General features: G+C 41.9%; 1 protein-coding gene and 1 pseudogene across 1 annotated transcript in view; one reads left to right on the top strand and one right to left on the bottom strand.

The window, feature by feature from the left end:
* The first annotated feature begins 7,374 nt into the window (after positions 1 to 7,374).
* Positions 7,375 to 19,557, top strand: part of Rps6ka5 (ribosomal protein S6 kinase A5) — a 174,677-nt gene continuing 162,494 nt past the window's right edge. The window contains exon 1 of the mRNA XM_028777257.1: positions 7,375 to 7,477. Coding sequence (XP_028633090.1) covers positions 7,375 to 7,477 — 103 coding nt within the window. The remainder of the gene's footprint in view (positions 7,478 to 19,557) is intronic.
* LOC114629260 lies at positions 16,282 to 16,477 on the bottom strand (annotated as a pseudogene).

The following is a 19,557-nucleotide window of genomic DNA, read 5'->3' as shown; positions in this document are numbered from 1 at the left end:
ATTATGGGTCCTGTATCTGCCCCTCCCAGGGGCTGGAGCTGCAACTCAGAGACGCAGAGGAGCAGGAATTTGACTGTGTTCACTCCAGGCCAGTGCTGGGGCTGTGGGAAGCTGCAGGACCCGCTCTGGAGGTAAGGGAGCACAATCTGAGGTCCCGCAGGGAGCAGAGCTCTTGGGTTAGGGGTCCCCAGGCCAGGAGGTGGCTGGGAACTGATTGGTTCTCAGACCCTTGGGCTGGATCGACCGATAGCTGAAGGGGTGAGGGGGAGAAGCACTGGCTGTGCCCCACAGAGATGAGACTCTTGGTCATGGCGATTCACTTGGTTGGGTCTCTGTGGCTGGAGCATAGAGAGGTCATTGGTGGGAGATTAGACTGTGGCTCTGTAGTTGAAGACCTTCTCCATGGTTCCCCATGGTGGGCCCCAAAGAAGAGAGATAGTCCATGGTCTTAAGACACGATCTTAAGATATGTATTTTCATGGCGGAAAATGGATGAAGCTATACCCTGTATTCTCAGGGTGGGCCTGAGGTTAAATACCTTTTGTAAGGAGGAGGGTCTGGGAAGGAATACTTAATTGGCTATGCCCTCTGACCTTTAGGTATCTCATGAATATGGAGATCTGTCTTGAGACTCTGTGGCCTGTAGTCATGCCCTCTACCTGTGCTACATGACTGATGGCCACAAACCTCTCTGTGGGAGGGGCTGTAGCTATGTGAAAGGAGCCAGGGAGTCCAGGAACAAGGCCAAACTCCTACCGTCCCTGAGGGTCTCTGGGGTTCAAAGCCAGTTCGACCAGGTACCCAGCTACTTCTCACAGGCCACTGCCCAACAGTGGCTCACAGCAGGTCAGGCCTCTTGTGGGTTTCAGCCCCCATACCAATAAGAGGTATAGCTGAAATCTATGAAGCTACATGGAATGGTACCATAGATGATTGCTTATAACTCAGAGGTTGAGTAAAGATGTCTATTCCTCAAGCAGAGGAAAATTCAACTTTAAGAGAAAATGAATACTTTTAAGCTTTCTTCTTGATGATTCTTTTCAGCTTTAGCAGAGACCTGACTTCCCTTGAAAATTTCCACTTTCCAAACGTGTTGTGGACGGATCCTGCTCTCTTCATGTGCCCATCTCTTAGGGCAGCGATGGCTTCCTAAATTCCAGTTGCTACATACAGCCCAAAGTGCACTAATTATCTCCATTTTTCAATAATTTCCTCCCTGACTTCTTGTTATCACTCTTACCTCGATCCAGTTGGTTAAATTTCTAGTCATTTTATTCATTGTTTTCAGCCTATGGTATGGTTGGTCTAGTGCAATGTGTTCAGTATTCAGATGTTGAGTTCTGACCCAAGATTCATCCCAAGATCAGGTTGCAGTCTGGACATGGGCATTGTATTGACATTGTAAATGTGCTGTAAAGAATGCTCTCCACTAACCTCTGATTGGCTAAGAAAAGGCTAGAGCCTGTGACTGGGCAGGAGAGAGTAAGGTGCAACTTGAGATGGAGTAGGGAGGTCTGAGGTAGGGACCACAAGAGAAGGAAGAAAGTAGGGGAAGGAGGAGGTTGGCATAAGGCTGGATGGACCATGAGGATGGACTGTGAGGATGGACTATGAAGATAGACCATGAGGATGGACCGTGAGGATGGACCATGAGGATGGACCATGAGTATGAGTGTGTGGCCAAGAGAAAACCACCCTGACACACATAGAGCAGAACAAACAAAGCAAGTAACACAGGGCCTGTGGCTGGGATGTGGGCTAGAATACCTCAGATCCTGCTCAGTTTAGGCTTAGAGCTTGCTAATAGAAATACATACCAGGTTTCTGTGTCTTTCATTTGGGAGGTATATGGGCTAGAGTGGGGCAGACGCCTCCACAAATTACATATATAAACTTGGCTTTATAATGTTTTTCCTTATACTATCTAATCATGATACCGCCTCTGGAAAGCTTCGAGTTTATCAAAATTCCACTGGTTCTTGTTTATCATCCTCTAATGGAAAGGCTATGTATATCATATATGATATATACATCAGTGCTGTGCCTTACAATCCAGATGTACATTATATTTACTGGGGGTGGGGTGGGGTGGGAGCGTTAGGAAAACTCCAAAGTTCAGGCCTCACTCAGGGAGAATTAGTCAAGTATTTATATTTTCTCCTCTTAAAGCTGTTTCAAGAAGGAAATCCCATGATGCAGTTGGGGTTGGAGGCTCACCTGTGCACCTGTGTTACCACTAGCTCCCGAACTCCATTCATCTTGCTCCCCCCGAGCGACCCTGTCCCCTCTTCCTTCAATAGCTGTTGTTTCTCACTCAGGCCCTAGGATCATTCATTTGAGCCAGGTTGTTGCCCGATTGCTGCTCTCTAGCCCAAAGGCAAGTGTACACTGCTAGAGAAAGACACGCAGTGAGATTCAGGGTGCCTAACTCCATTTGGGACCCCAGTGCTAGCCAGCAACTATCAAAGCTGCTTCACTGTATCTATGGCTCTCAGTGGCTGTTTCAAAGTATTCCCAGTTCTCCCAAGTCCCTAACTCACCCCTTCTGTCCTTTCCTGTCACTCAGCACAGTGTTGGGTACGAAAGGTGACACTCATCCTTATTTCTAAGCTTGGTGGTTAATTGTGCAACTCTTCTGCAATTTTCAAATTATCTAGGAATAAGTAAAACATGCAGATCTGGGGATATGAGGGTGAAGCTCTCAGTGGGTAAAGCGTTTGTTGCACTAGCACGAAGGCATGAGCTCAGATTCCCAGAGCCCGGGCTCACATTCATGTTCCCAGTGTTCCTGTGGCAAGTGGGAAGCAGACAAGAAAATCCCTGGTCGCTCATGGGCCAGCTAGGCTGGCTATCCACCACAGTGACAAAGATACCCTGCTTCCAACTAGGTATAAAATGAGAACCGGGATACATAGGGGTCAGAGGACAATTTCAGGTGTTGGTCCTCATTTTCCACCTAGTTGGAGGTGGTAGACATCCAGGGATAAGGAACGGGCACATTTACATAGAGCACACTACCTCATGTAATCCAGGTCACCAGCTTGCTTGTGAATACCAAATGACCTATGTATATATAGGAGTCAGAGGTCAATTTCAGGTCACACACACACACACACACACACACACACACAGAGTCAGTAACCTTTTAAAAACACTGTCCCAATTATATCATTCTCCACTTTAAATCCCTTTCCTGGATAGATAAATCTCATAAATATTAATAAGACCAGACATATACTTTGTGATTATGTCTTTGCCTATACATCTCATAGCATGCTCTTCTTATGGTAATAAAGACTCCATTGGCTTCCTCTTGGTCTCTCAAGTGCAACAGGTTCTTTATCTGTCTCTGAACGTCATCCTAAAACTTTCTTCCCCTGAACAGTGCCCCTGTGAAATAGGGTAGGGTACATAATGCTTTCATAGTAAACCATCCCACCACCTCAGTAGATTATACTTAAAAGACTTATTGCAGGTCAGGTGGCTATTCTTCCCGTGAGAACCCAGCCCAGGGTGGGGGCGGGTTCTTCCAAAATGAAGTACCTCCATATTCAATATGTGGCTTGTTGGACATGGTGGCACATGACTTTGATCCCAGTATTTGGGAGGCAGAGGCAGGCAGATCTGTGAGACTTTGGACCAGCCTTGTCTATAGAGTGAGTTCCAGGAGAGCCAGGGCTATATATAGTGAGACCCTGTCTCAAAAACAACAAAAGGCCCTCAAAACAAAATGAAAGAGAGAGAGGGAGAGAGAGGGAGGAGGAAGAGAGAAAGGGAGAAAGAAGAAAGAGGAGGAGGAGGAGGGGGAGAGAGAGAGAGAGAGAGAGAGAGAGAGAGAGAGAGAGAGAGAGAGAGAGAGAGAGAGAAGCTTGTATGGTTGCTGCAGAAGGCAAAGCTAGTGTGAGAGACTGCAATTGTGCATGGGGTTATTTGGCTAGTTTTGAAAGTGTCTGGCCGTGTCTGCCCACTGGCCAACTGTCATAAGAACCTAGCTGCAAAAGAACTGAAAAAAGACAAAAGTTCTTCCTGTTTGCCCAAGAAGAGGAAATGAGATTGGCGCGCATTAGGACAGTTTTTGTTTTTAAAGTCCTGGTTAATCTTATGCATCTCTAAAGATTCTGAATTTAAAAAAAAATTACTTCCATACAACAGCCTTCCGGCAACTCTAACCTAAACAGGTATTCCCGATGCATTCCGTGTAGCTCGCTGATTTCCATTTATGGTGTGAGCATAATGAAAAGCTTGCAATTTCTTTATGTATGTGATTACCTACAATTTATTTCCATTCTTAAACTGTAATCTCTATAAGGAACAGGATGGCATCTGTTTCATGTACAATGTATCCTTGACACCGACCACAGTAGGCACATAATGGCAGTGAAAGTTGTGGTATGAACCAATGAACAATTGCACACAGCCTTTGCTTGGCTCCACAGAGCACTGGTAAGTATGTAGTTACAGTGTAGCAGAACAGGCATCCCGGGGAAGGTTTACCCAGGGAGCTGTGGCAGCCATCTAATGGGGGGTTCCTAAAGGTCTCCACTCTCTCTTTGATGGTACTTTGACACAAAAACTGCCGACTATGGAGACTGCCGAATAAAGACCGTTGTCTATTTTTTAATGGCCCATGAACTAAGGAAGAGTTTTGTATTTTTGAATGATTGAAAAGATATTAAAACAATAAGGTGTTATGGAATGTGAAACTCAAATTCTAATATCCATTAAGACATCTTAGGGGAGCACAGCCCTGCATTATTGCCTTTCTGGTTTTTATTGACTGCTTTCCAGCAGAATTGAGCAGTTATACATGAGAGCTACAGCTCACAAAGCCTTGAATTTGCTATCTGACCTCTAACAGGAAGCTAGCTTGCTCTTCCCTCATCTAATCCATGTGCAATTTAGAAGATCATTTTTGTATTGTTTATGCTCAATTCTCTTCTCTTCTCATTATCACCTATTTCTGCTACAGAAATTAAGCTGTCAGTGCTACACTTGCAGTAGGTTCTTTCCCTGGGAGTCCTCTCTTCCCTTCAGCCTCATGGGATAAGATAAGTTCTAAGAAAGTGACTTTGCTGTTCTAACTAGTGCATGGGACTTCTGTACTAAATAATATCTGCAGTTCGGTATAACATTTAAGAGTCCTCATTGTCTTACAGACATGGTTCATGTTCATTTTCAGTTTGACTGGGTTTAGAACCACCTAGGAGACACACCTGTGGGTGTTTTTTTAATGGCATCTCCAGGGAGGCTTAACAGAGCCACCCTAGCTGTGCTGGGTGTTGCAACCCTTGTGCTTGGCTCCTAGATTTAATACCTAGGAGAATTCTGAGTACCACAGTTTAGCTCTGTCTTCTTCTGACTACAGATACAATGTGACCACGTGGTCTCCTGTTCCTGCCACTACGCCTCCTCTCTCCATGATACACTTTATTCTCAAAATGTGAGCCCCCCCCCACCTAACAGTCCACTATGCCCAGGTCTTTCTCTTTTCTCTTGGTGTTTTCAAGACAGGGTTTCTCTGTGTAGCCCGGGCTGTTCTAGAATTCGCTATGTAGACAAGGCTGATCTTGAATTCACAGAGATCTGCCTGCCTCTGCCTCCTGAGTGCTGCAGTGCCACCACCCCTGGCAACTCCCGTTCTTTAAGTTGCTTCTGTCAGGTGATTTTTTTACAAGAAGGAAAATAAAAGTAAATCACCTTTCCTATACAGCTGTTTCCCTTACACTTCATGTAGCCTACCAATTATCTTACCTGTATTTGATCTCCTCTAGACCTAGGCCCACAGTTACCTCTGTGGGAAATGTCTCCAGTGGTATTTTTTTGTCTTACTTGTCCTTTAAATTGGCTATCCAGATTTTCTCCTTGCCCTAAAAGCCTTGAGAATAATCGTTGCCATCTGTGTGAGTCTCTAATACTTGATACTGCTCCACAGTTTTGTTAAATTCTTTCCTGTGCCTGTATATACGCTGTCCATTTCTCAAGTTCCATTAATAGCTGTTCAGGAGCAGAAATTGTATCTTATTTTATGATTCTCCACACTCTGAGTTTTTTAAACATGAAAAATTAGAATGAGAATGTAGCTTAACTGGTAGAATGCTTGCCTAGCATTCAGAAAGCTTGGAGTTCAATCCCCAGCACGTCATAAGCATGGCATGATGGTGGCACATGGTGCTAATTCCAGCTCTCGTAGGTGGTGGCAGACAGACCAGGGGGGTCAAGGCTAGGCTGAGCTACAAAGAAAAAAAAAAGAAAGAAAGAAAAGAAAGAAAAGAAAAAAGGAAAAGAAAAAGAAAGAAAACGAAAAAAAGTTTTTATTCTAGATTTCTAATCCTGAGCCAGAACCTTGACTTTTTGTCTGTAGAAACTACATGTATTTTATTTGTAAATGTATTTTTTTTTTTTTGCCTTGTGTGAGTGATGCGTGCCCTTAAAGCTTGTGTGGAGGTCGGAGGGCAACTTGTAGGTTCTCTTTCATTATATGGGAATTGTGGTGTTGATTGTCCACGTTTGGCCGCAAGCATTTTTACCCATAGAACCATCTTGCCGGCCCCTACCTGTATTTAAACACAAAATCCATTTAATTTATTTAAAGCTAACTACAGTGAATGATATCATTCGAGGGCATGGCATCTTCCAGACAGTCAAACATTTGTGGATCCTTGCTTACGACCCTCAGACGCCCGCACGCGCAAACACGTGGGTGACAAGTGCTTCCCTCCAGGTCCCTCCTTTGTCCACGGTGATTGGACAATCCAATCGTCTTTCCCCGCCTCTTTCTGCAGTAGCCAATCAGAGGTCCGGAGCGCCTCCTGACTACTAGACACTGTTTACTAACAGATCGAAGCTGGGGAATAAGGGGTGTGACCATTCTGGGGAGGTCAGGAGAGGGAAGGCCTTGCCTGCGCGTGCGCACCAAAGCGAGTAGGCGGGGCCGAATCATTGGTCTTGCCAATCGGAGCGTTCGCGCTCCTCCCTCTCCTGCCTCCCCGCCAAGCAACAACAATTCGAGCAGCAGGGCGGGGCGACTCGTGAAACGTCAGGACCGGCCGCCCAATGGGAACGGGCGCTGGCAGACGCGCGCGCGCTGCGCCCAATAGCGCTGGTGGCTCAGGGCTGTCTCCTGGGCTGGCTGTGGGCGGAGCGGCCTGGCGGAGGAGGTGGAGGCGCAGGGCGCGGGGTTGCGCCGTACTAGCGGTGCCCGCTGAGGGGAGGAGGCGGAGGAGCTGCGCGGCCAGAGCGGGAAAGAGATTCGCCTCAGTGTCGGAGTTGTGGCGCTGCGGCAGCTCGGCTCCTGGAGCTTGTGAAGACACGGGGCGTCTGCTGTCCCATCAGGTTCCCATCGGAGCGACCCGCGCGATCGGAAAGAGGGTGAAGATGGAGGGGGAGGGCAGCGGCGGCGGCGGCGGTGCGGGCACCAGCGGGGACAGCGGCGACGGCGGCGAGCAGCTCCTGACTGTCAAGCACGAGCTGCGGACCGGTGAGCGTCCCCGCCCTCTGCCGGCCGGGCTGGCCGCGGAGGCGCGCTTGAGAGGCGGCATGGGCGCGCGCACAGGCCAAGAGGGGCGCGGGCTGGGGGGACGGGCCCGGGGCGGGGCTTCGCGGGCAGGGAATAGTCCGGGGGTCTTGGGAGGCTCTGGGACAAGGAGAGGAAAAGTTTGCTTCTGCTGGATCCCCAGTGTCGGGCCCGACCTGAGAAGATGCCTTCAGGTCCCCTTTCCTGCATAGGTGACATATCTGTCACTACACGGTGTCTTGAGGGAAAGGTGCTCTTTGCCTCAGGAGGTGAGCTGTGTGGAGCTGTGTGTGATGGAGCTTGAACTCACTTTACCCTGCACCTCAGCCTGGTGTGGTCCAGGTGTGAGGGGAGGGAGCGTGTGTGTGTGTGTGTGTGTGTGTGTACCATCCCTGAGGGACAGAGATCCTGCGACCGATATACTTGATGGGTATTGGTCCTCGGTTAGTCTCTAGTGAAGTAAAGAGGCTTCGCGAGCCTCTGGAATTGAGTCCTTTCTCTTAGAGTTATCATGAAGTACTATAGTCTCTTTGATTTTTTTTTTTTTTTTTTTTTTTGCCAGCGTCTTTTGGGAAGCAGCCTCAATAAATGTAAAGTTCTAGGTGAAAGGCTTCACTAGGCGACTTCAGCGCTTACATCCCCTGTGCTGGATGGAGATCAGTAAAAGCTGTGTGTGCTAAGCTTTTTACTTTTGCTTTTTCATTGTGTAATTCCGGGGTTTATTTTGGAAAATTCTTATCTGGACCAATTGGTACAGTTTGGGTTTCCCCCAGCCCCATGGTGTCAGGTCTCCCCCTTACACTATTAGTTTTCAACGGAGAATGTGTTATAATGGCTCGATTGTTATTAGTGTCAGTGGTTTTAGGATTTTTGACACTTAAGTCTATGGCACATTGTATTAAGTAGACCCAAACGGTAAGTTGTGGGTTTCAGGTAGAAACCGTATCCATCTTGCTGTTGTTTGGGACAGATTGAAACAGATTGGTAAAGTTAGCCACGGTCCAAAGTTCTTTAGTTTTTGTTATTTCGAATGAGCTTGCTTATTAGCGTGTTGGGTGCCCACCTTATGATTTAGTATGTTAAATTCATGCTCTCTCAGTTCATCAGTTTACACACTGCAGTTTTGATGGTTCTGACTCTATAATGCATCCTGACCCAGTTATTCCATAGTATTTTTGAGTTCCTCACATAAGCAGTGTAGATTCCCTTGGGTGAGATTTTTCACTCCAAATTTAATCAACAACTGATGTTTTCAACAGGATGTAAAGCCATTTTCTCCGTATACATGTATCTAGTATTGATACCCAGTTTACGCCAGGTGCAGTGTCACATGTTTTCTAGAGTGAGGATTTTGGTTCTCCCCCACCCCTGTCTTACATAATGATTCCTTGCTGTAAGTGTGTGGAATCATACAGTACAACAAATGCTACTTGAAGTCTTACATGCTCAGCCATTGGTCATGATGCAGCAAGCAGTCTTTTGCTCAAGGGCCAAGGGGCAACCTACTTGTTAGTAGTCAACCAACTGCTCAGTTCCTGGATTTTGCAAACAATGCTAATTCTGTAGAAAACAATGAGCACTGTTTTATTTCCCTTTCTCAACTAACTGTGTGAATCATCAAGTTTGCATTTAGAAATTCTTCTGATGGATGACGAGACTGTACTGAACTCATTAGTAATGTCAAAGGACAGGAACGGTCATTTAAATGTATTGCTAAGCATGTGACCAACTAATCAGATGTAATAGTCAAAAACACTGTTAGAATAAAGCTTGAAAGAGTCACCAGCCAGCTGGACTCCTCTTAGCACAGAGTGCTTTAATAGGAGCTAGAGAAGTGTGATCTGATGTGCTTACTTCTCAGGTTAGTAGTTGGTGGTTGTATTGTATGCCATAGGACAAAGGATAAATGGGATTAGAAACCCAGTATAAGGGCATGGAAATGGCTCCATTATGTAGACTGAATAGTATGGCAAACCTGGACATGGAGTTGGAAGACTTGGTGATGAATACTAGCTCTGCCACTTAGCTGGCTGTTTAGACTTGGGAAATCACTGCATTCTTTCAGGCTTACTCCTTTCATCTGTAAAATGTAGGAATTGAATGAGATACTACTGGGAAAATGTTATTCGGGTTACTTGGCCCATAGTAGGAAATGTTGGGTGAATGAAAATCTAAAATCCTGTTCCAAAATCAGATCTTATTGTAAAATGTACGAATTAAATCTAGTTTACTTGGAAAACAAATAAGTCATTGGGTGGTTAGCCGTTATCATATGTGTCTTTGCCTTCTGGAGCAGAGTGTAAACTCCTTGTAATCCTTGCTGCTGTTGAATAGCTTGTGTGTATCTTTCCCATCACAACACACGGTACTATAATAATTCATTTACCTGGGGTTGAAAAGATGGCTCTTTGGGATAGAGTACTTGCCATAAAAGTATGAAAGCCTGAGTTTGAATCCTTTGGACCCACACAAAAGCTGGCTATAGTAGTGTGTATCTGTAATCCTAGTACTTGTATCTCACCATGAGAGTTGAAGGCAGAAGAGCCTCTTGAAGCTTGTAGACCAGCTAGCTTGGTATACACAGTGCTGAAAAACAAAAGAGCCCTGTCTTAAAATGGAAGGTGAGGATGGATGTAGTGGCATGTGTGTGCCCATACACTCATACATGCACCCCAAACACACACACACACACACACACACACACACACACACACACACACATCTGTCTGTCTGTGTCAGATAGTAAGGTCCTTGAGTGCAGAAACTTTTTTTTTTGGTCTATTTGTAGCCTGTGGCGTGTGGTAGATGTTCAAATATTTGTTGAGTGATTTCAATTTTGGATGAAAAATAAGGGCAAGGTTTGCAGATGTTAGGTCTTGATAAACTGATGGCAGCAACTATAAAAGCTGAAGAATACAGACTTTAAGATTAGGCAAATCAATTAAACATAAATTCTTGAGCATTTTCTGCTTTCTGGTGTTAAAGATACCAAAGAGAATGTTCTGTGTCCAGCTGTAGTGGAAGAAAGAAACCATAAAACCCAGCAATCAGGATGTATTATTTCTTAAGTATAATAATAGAAACAAAATGTATAAAGGCAACAAAAGAAATACTAAAACCATTAGCCTTTAAATAGTCAAATGTAACTTTGTTGAACACGAGTGGAAAAATGGAAATTATTTTACTCACTCGTTTATTCAACAAATATTTTGTCACCTCTTATGTACCTCATAAGTGCTGTTTTACATGTTGTGGTTAATAACTTGGCTTCTCCACTGGAAAGGCAGGTCTGAAGAATCACTAGCACCAGACACTTACATTGCCTCTGCTGTATCTTAAATCTCTTCTAGTCCATGTGTCAAGTTTTTTCATTGCTGTCCAGGTTCCTCCCAGGAGATAGAAAATGGACAGAATTAAAGTTCTACATTTTATGGCTTCAGCTATTGAAAGATACCATCTTTTTGTCAGTTTCAATTAAATTCTGAGAGAATTTATTGGCTTTATTGGCTTAGTTTTCATAAGGTATCTGCTTTTGGCTCATTCAATAAAGACTAAGTGATAGGATTGTTTCCTACTAACATGCCAACAGCTACAGCAAAACCATGGATAGGGATAATCTAAACTCTTAGAAGATGAAGGGTTGCTGGGGGGTTAATTCATTTGGTTCCATCTTTGGGAAACTGCCTAACTTTAAGGAGAGGATTGCAGAAGGATGTCTGTTGTGCAGTAACAATGGAAACTCTAATGGCTTATAGAATGTGACTTCTGTTTGTTAGGGATGTGTGAGTTGCTTAGTTGGTGGTTCTGACTCAGACCCTCAAGAGCAGGAATTCTCACTAGGCCCTGCCCCTAGATGAAGAGCTACGAAATGAATGATTGTTCAGGGAGGGAGAGTCAGTCTTCCCCAGGCATGAGCCTCCTCATCTAACACCAGTGGTGACCCCTAAAGTCATTTACATGTGAACAACACTAAATGGACCCTGCAGGTGGCATTTATAGCTTTATTTGTATATATGCAGCAATAGTAATTTGAGAAAAAGGGGTCTCAAATTTGAGAGGGAACAAGGAAGAGGTATGGGAAAGATGGAGAGAGAAAAGATGTTAATATAGCATGCATATGTGTTTATGTAATTATGTAAAATTATGAAATGACATTTTAAAAATAAATGTAAAAGCTCCCCAGATAATTAAGATGTTAGCCAGAACTACAGCCGGACTTCTCGGGGGTTGCTTGCTCAGTCATGTTTATTTGGCAGGCTGTATCAGTTCCTTTCTGTGTGGATCTTTCCGTAAACGTGCTTGAGTGTTGGAAGGACACGGCAGTGGGCTTTTCCCCAAACAAGTGATCCAAGAGAACAAGGTGGAAGCTACATGTTGCTTTTGTTAAATAGCTTTGTCTAAGGCATGCAGTTTACATACTATACAATCCTTCTTAAGTATACAATAAATTGTAGCATAATTACAGAGATAAAAACCATTGCTGTAATCCAATTTTTAAAACATTTCTTTCAACCTATAAAGAGACTTTATACCCATCTACATTAGTCATCCTACATTCCCACCACCTAGGGCTAGCCAACCACTAATCTATTTTCCGTCTATATATTTGCTCATTATCTTATTATAATTCAATTTTACATTTTTATAGTTGTCTATTTTTTCAGTAAGCATGTTATTAAGATCCAGGTGCTTAAAAGCATATACAACATCATCACTTAATTTTTTGCTGACAAACTGTATTTCTGTGTATTAGATAGATCACACTTTGTTTATCCATCAGTTGATTGACGTTTGAGTTATTTTGTCCCTTTGTGCCATGCACATTTGTAGACAAACTTTTTCACAGATCTGTTTTCATTTTTCATTTCTTGTGGCTATTTACCAATAATAAAACTGTTGGAGTTTATGGAGCCAAAGTTTTTTAAACTGTGAACTTTTTCCAGCAGTTGTGTATGAGGGATTTTCACCACAGCCTAGCCAGTGTTTGTTATAATCTATTATGCTTTTAGCCACACTAGAATAAGTGAAAGGGTATCTTTTATTATGGCTTTGACTGTATTTCTCTACTGATGTTCTATAAGCTTTTAAGCACCTAGTCTACTTGAGTATCTTTGTAGAAATGCTTACTTCTATCCTTTGGCCTATTTTGCAGTTGGTTTCTTTCTTTCCTCCCAGAAACCCCCCTATTTTGAGACAAGAATCTCAACAATGTAAACCTGTGTAACCAGGAGTTCTGTTTTATTATTGAAAATTCTTTATTTTAGATACACATCTCTTATCAGATACAAGGTTGCAAATATTAATTTTTTCATGACTTGAATAGGCTTTTCATTTCTGGGGGATGGTTTCTGAGAAGCATGAAAGGCATTGATTTAGATTAAACACTAGTTTGTTCTTCCCATTGTTTTTTGTTCTTCCTTAGACATGCGTTCATTTTCTTTTAAGAGTATTATGCCTTTTAGCTGTTACAACTAGGTTTTGAATTTGAATTGTTAGACAGTGTATGAGGTAGTGATCCAGATTCACATTTTATATGTAGATATTCAGTTGTCCTTGTGCCGTTTTTTGAACAGCCTGCTCTTTCCCTATCTTGGCACCTTCTTTGAAAAAAAATCAATTAATCATAGATATATAGATTCATTTTAGAGTCTCAGTTCTATTTCATTGGCCTGTATGTCTTTCTTTAGCTAGTACCATAAAACTGCAAGTTACAAGCTTAGTTTTGAAGTTGGAAAGTTGAGAATGTTGTTGTCTTTGCAGTGTTAAGTCTGAGCCATGGACATGAGATGTTGTTCTACCTGTGTAGCTCTGCTTTCATTTGTTTGACAATACTTTGTCGTTTCTAGAGTATAAGTCCATCCTTTTGTTATTCCTAAGTATTTCATTTTTGATGCATAATAATATAATTATAGTGAAATTATTTTCTTTTAATTTTGCAATGTTGATTGTGTCTAGAGATCCATTGTGTCTTACTGCCTTGTTGAGCTGGGTTATTAGTTCTAATCGTACTTTAGTGTATGTCTTAGTATTTCTATTCATTAGCCTGGATAGTGATTATCTCTATATACATATATGTATATTGTGTGTGTGTGTAAGTGAGAGAGAGAGAGAGAGAGAGAGAGAGAGAGAGAGAGAGAGAGTCAGTTTGTTTTACTTCTTCCTAATATGAATGCTTTTTGTGCCATTTTCTTGTTTAATTGCCTGGCTAGCGATGTTAACTAACTACACTATTCAGACATCCTTGTCTAGTGCTGTATCTAGCAGGAAAGCTTTAATCAGCCATCACTAATTATAGGGTAGGCTGTGGATTTTCCATGGATGCCTTGTAGAAATTGAGAAAGTTTCCTTCTGTTCCTAGTTTGGGAATTTTTAAATTGTAAAAGGATGCTGGATTTTGTCAGATGCTCTGTCTTCATCATGAGATGATGAGGTTGTAGTTTTGTTTTATTGATGAGGTTTATTACATTGATTGATTATTGTGTGTTAGGATGGCCTCATACTCTGGGATAGACCCCGTTTGATCATGATCTTTTTTACATGCTACTGGAGTCAATTTATTGTTATTTTGTTGAGGACTTCATGTTTATTGTTCACTAAAGGTATCTGCTTTCTTATTCTGTGATGCTTCTCAAAAACTCTTGACTTTTTTTTTTTTTTTTTTTTTGGTTACCAACTATAGAGTTTCCCTATAGAGTTTGATTACTGATATTTGGAGTATTAAGTACAGATTTAACAGAGGTCGGAGGATAGGCTGTTGCTTTGAATCTGCTTCTGGTTAACTTGCTATATGACCTGGAGTACATTATTTGCCTTTCTGAGCCTAAATTTTCTTATTTGCAAATAACATCCAGACTACCTAGAGCTAAGCTGTTGTTTTTTAGTATTTCTGTGCAGTAGACAAAGGCCAGGAATTGTTATTTACTTTAAAAGTTACTACTTTACCAGGTGAATCATGTAGAATCCCACTGAAAAAGAGCATCCCCTGTTGTGTGTGGAGCTGGTTCCCTCCTTCCACTTTTACATGGGTTCCAGGGATTGAATCCAGGGCACTAGGCTTTAGGTTTACGTGCCAAGCTGTCTTGTTGCCAACCACCCTCCTCTTCCCCCTGCCCCGCAGCTAGATGCTTAATAGTCTAAAAGATAATCACTTTTAATTTTTCTATTGTGAATGTCAGAGATTGAATCTAAGTAAAGAGAGTGGCATCTCAATGTCATATCAAAACGGGACTCAAGTGTGTCTTATATTTTCAGTATAGAGAAAGGCTTTAGGTGATCTGATGTTGTGTCAATCCTCTGCTGTAAAGCAAGGAAGTGTGCCTTGGAACTGCAGACAGATATGCTTTGATGGGCAGGGTTGAATTCTTTCATGGGAACAAGAGATTTGTGAGAGCTCCTCTAGGGGAAATCTGACACCCTCCTGTGTTGGTTAATTTCACAGTTAATTTCAGGTTGAGTAATGTCAGTCCTCACACATGCAGAGGGGAGGGAAGAGGCTGCCATAGTCATCACCTTTGAATTCTCTGAATGATTTACAGATCTTTATATTCACTGCAAAGGTGTAATATCTCATGCATTTATCTTGTTTATCAGGGAATATGAATAGGTCCTAAAATAGAATCTTAACCTTGCTGTGTTTGTTTCTAGCAATTTCTCTCTTGTTCAAATGTAGCTATTCCTCCCCAAATCAAATGAGTTTCTGGACTTATTTATCCTTAAAACTGTAAGTGAACTCTCACTTTTTCCTCTTTTTTCAATCATCCATTAGACATTGTCCCTGAGACTGAAGGGAGAATAGGGAGATAAAGTTCTCGGTGTGTGCCTGGAGCTCATTTTTCTAGGCTACTTGGCCAGAAAGCCCATGGGATCTGTTTTTTGCCTCCCAATAAAGGGGTTACAAGCAAATACTATGACACCATCTTTTCTTTCTTTCCTTGTATTTCTTTTTTCTTTTCTTCTCCCTTTCTTTCTTTTCTTTTCTCTTCTCTTCTCCCCTCCCCTCCCCTCCCTTCTCCTTCCCTCCCCTCCCCTCCCCTCTCTTCTCTTCTTTTCTTTCTGTCAACAGACCTTGGCTGTCCTGGAACTTACTGTGTAGACTACATTGGCCTTGAATTCACAGAGATCCACTTGCCTATGCCTCTGAAATGCTGGGATTACAGCACCACCATGCTCAGTTTGTCTCTGAGTGTTGAGAATCTGAACACAGGTCCCATTGCAAGCATTTTACAAACACAAAGGCATCTCCAGCCTTCCAGTTCCCAGTTGTTAGTATAGTATTGGGTGTGTTATCACATTCAAGTTTTGTCTCAGTGGGCCTTTTCTTAAAAAATCTACATGTTCTTGACCTCTGATAATGTAAATGGTATTTTGAGTATTAAATTATTTGGAATAGAGAAAGTAAACTTGGTTCCTTTTTTCCCCCCCTTTTTTTTTTTAGGATTTTAAATGCATTGATTTAATTCACAGTGGTACAGAATTCAGAGAATAATGAAGGTGGAACAGTAGGCTCTGGTGGGATTCTAGACTGGGTTCACTTTAAAGTCACAGCTGAGGTAGGAATTGCTGAACACTAGAGACAAGGAGCCATTCATTGCATTGTTTATTCATGGTTTTTTTTTTTTTTTTTTTTTTTTTTTTTTTTTTTTTTAAAAAAATTCATGAAAACACTTAAAAATAGCTATTAGGTGGCAAAGATGTTCTGGCAGGGAATCCAGATGTTTACATAGGGATGGAGGAGGAGGGTCACCATCACCTCCAATGTGAGGAACAACTTACCTTATGCCAGATTTCTTAATTCCACCTGTGACCAGGGGAACTTTCCCTGAGGCCTTGGCTTTTAGCTCCTCGAGTTTCTTCTCTTCCTCCTTTTGTTTCTGCTTGAAAGCTTTATCTTCCTCGTCTATCTCCTTGGCCTGCTTCTTGGGCTGTTTCAGGGGCTTCTTTTTGCCACCTTCCCGGCCCGACATGGCGCCTTCAGCCCCTTCACCAGACTGGAAGCTTGGTTCTTAAAAGAGTTCTATCCTTAGCTCTTTTATTTAAAACTCTTTCCTGATTGGCTTTCCATTTGTGACTCATACGGTTGTGTAGACTTTTAATATGCTATCTTTATAATTTAGGTACTGCTAATGAGTTTTTAAGGTACATGTCCAAATGCATATGTTTGCAAGTGTGCAGGTGTACATGCATACATGTGTGCACGCCTGTGAAGGATAGTGAACAAACTCAGGCACCATCTACTTTTTTTTTTTGAGACTTGCCAAGTAGGCTTACGCTTCTGGCTAGTAAGTCCAAGGATCTGCCTGTTTCTGTCTTATGGATATGGGCAAGTTATACTCTATGTATTCCTGACCTGAAAAATAATGTAAATAATTTTTTTATACCAAATTATTTGGAATGTAAAGGAGTATGTATTCCAAGTATGAGGCCCAGATTTTTTTTCTTAAATGGGTTCTGGGGATAAAAAAATGTTACCAGTTCAACCTTCTCCTTAGCTCACGATGAAGTCTTGTGTGGTAGACTGAATAATGACTTCTCTTCCTCTTCCTAAAGATACCCAACATTCTAATCCCAGGATTCCTGGGTGAATGCTACATATGACATGGCAAAATAAACTCGCATGTGTGATTAAACCTTCTAGAGTTAAGAGATTATCCTGGTTTATCTAATCATACTGGTAGGTAGAGCCGAAGTCAGAGGTGCCTTGAAGGTGGAAGCAGACCAGAGTGATACCATAGCTGGGAAGGGTCACTACCTACAGCCTCTTGATGTCGGGTGACGTCTCAGAGGAATACAACTCTGTGGTCACTTTGGTTTTTACCTCAGTTTCAGACTTCTGATTTCTTGAATGGTAAGAAAAGAGAGTCATGTTGTTACTAAGCCGTCAAGTTCATGTTAATCTTTCCAGCAGCAGTATGAAACCAGAACATTTTCCTGAAGATGTGTTGGACCAGCAGCTCAGTTTGCACCAAGAGACAGTTTTGTCCAAGGGCTATGTAACAGAACATGGAACAGTAAATTAAACCATTTATGTTGAAAATAATAACAGCGCCATTCTTTGTAGAGATAGCATGTTGTCCTTTCTGGGATCTCCAGATGTGACATTCCTTTCTGATCTTACCCTAAAGTTTTGAACCAGCTGTTCTGTTTTCATAGGCAGGCTCTGACTGGATGCTTGAGTAGATTTTTTTTTTCTGTAAAGGTTCTTGTTATAACCCAGGCTAGCCTTGACTTACAATGAGCCTCCTGCTTTTGTTTCTCAAAGATGGGATTACAGGCATGCACTGGTGTTCCTGACCTAGAAGACTTGTATTGGGGGTGTGTGTGGTGCCCCTCATCTGACTGTGTGATTGCAGCCTTAGTTTCCCCTTGTGCCAGTTGCATTTCTCTGTTTTTTCTTCCTTTTCTTTATTCCTAGTAATATTCCCTTTTATCTTCTACACCAAAGTGTGGATTAAAATATGTAGGTATCTTTATATTTAAATACATGTATGTGTAGCACAAATAACATGGAAAATGTGGGAAGACAGTTGGCTTTCTAGTGTTTTGCTTAAGTAAAATCTTTGTCATTCATTCTGTTTTTTTTTTTTTATAGTTTATCCTAAGGAAAAGAATGTGAATTCTCTGATTAATTAGTAGAACTTTTACTTTTTGATCAGATACAAAATGATAAATCAATAAATTAAAGACATACTCAAAGGACTTTTGTAGGCAGGAAATCTGAGACTGTACACAGGGCTTTGCTTATATCAGGCACTTTTCTACATAAATAGAAAATCCTATCAGTAACTGAAGTATTCAGTCAGTTGAAGCACTCTGTCCTCTAACCATGTAAGTAATCTGATCTGGACTTATGTGTTTTTCTTAAAGGAAGTATTAATCAGAAGATGTTGTAAAGTGAGTGTCACTGTTATCCGAATACACCGAGTTTTAGCAGTGTATCTGCACTAATCAGCTCCTGTGATCTTAGCTTGTTTTTCCTTTATACTCACACCATTTATTTGTAAGCAAACATCATAGGATTAGGATGGAACATATGTAATTGGCCACCTACATATAAAACTCAAAATTTTGACCTAAGTTTTTCATTATAAATTGAGCAAAGAGGTGGCAGTTTTCATTCATCCATTTGAGTATTACTGAATTTTTAGTAGAAAACAATTAGAAATGGCTTCTACCATCACTGTCTAATACTTGACACAGAGACCCTATGTATCTGATCATATAAGTAACTTTGGGATTGCAGTATTCATAAATAGGTTCAGGGTTTTGTCTAACAGTAACATTGTGGGATGATGGAAGTCTGTGGATGCCAAGTGGCTATACCCCTGTCTGTTGTGGATGGGGTGAAGGATGGCAGAACAAAGCATTTCTGTCAGAGGAGCAACACAGATGGTTCAGAAGTCAGAGATGGTTTGGTACCCTGCAGTTTCTGAAGGAAAGCTTCTGACTAGACTGTCATATCTTAAGAAAGCTACAAGGGCCATTTAATGTAAGATTTAATAGGTTATAGTAAACTATTTAGGCATTGTGTGTAAACATGAAGCCAGTTGGGAACTGATTAAATTAATTTGTATTATAAAAAATGATTCCCACTGCTTTGAGGGGGATATGAGAATATTAGCTAGGGCTCTATTGCAGAAATTTAGATGGAATATAAAAGTTAAGATTAGGTGATAATTGATGCTGAGAATTGTGGGTATATTTAAGAAGTATCTAGGAGGTAGGATAAATAGAACATTATATTGACATGAGCTCTTTGGGAAGAACAAACATGTTGGAAGGTACTATTTATTGAGGTAGTGTGTTAATTTCAGTTTGCTGTTATAACTCACAATTGGGTTGCTCTTGGTCTCATGACCTGCCTGGGTTCTCTGCTTAGGGTATCACAAAGTGGGGACCTATGGGTAAGTCAAACTTGATTGTTATTTGAGGTTCTGTGTAAAGACATACTTCCAAGTTCTAGCTTTTTTTGCTAGAAGTTCCAATTTCTCTCTCTCTCTCTCTCTCTCTCTCTCTCTCTCTCTCTCTCTCTCTCTCTCTCTCTCTCT

Source organism: Grammomys surdaster, unplaced genomic scaffold (assembly GCF_004785775.1).
Source record: "Grammomys surdaster isolate TR1022 unplaced genomic scaffold, NIH_TR_1.0 279, whole genome shotgun sequence".
Classification (NCBI taxonomy): domain Eukaryota; kingdom Metazoa; phylum Chordata; class Mammalia; order Rodentia; family Muridae; genus Grammomys; species Grammomys surdaster.
The sequence above is the reverse complement of the archived record's forward strand: the minus strand, read 5'-3'. Positions and strand labels throughout refer to the sequence as shown.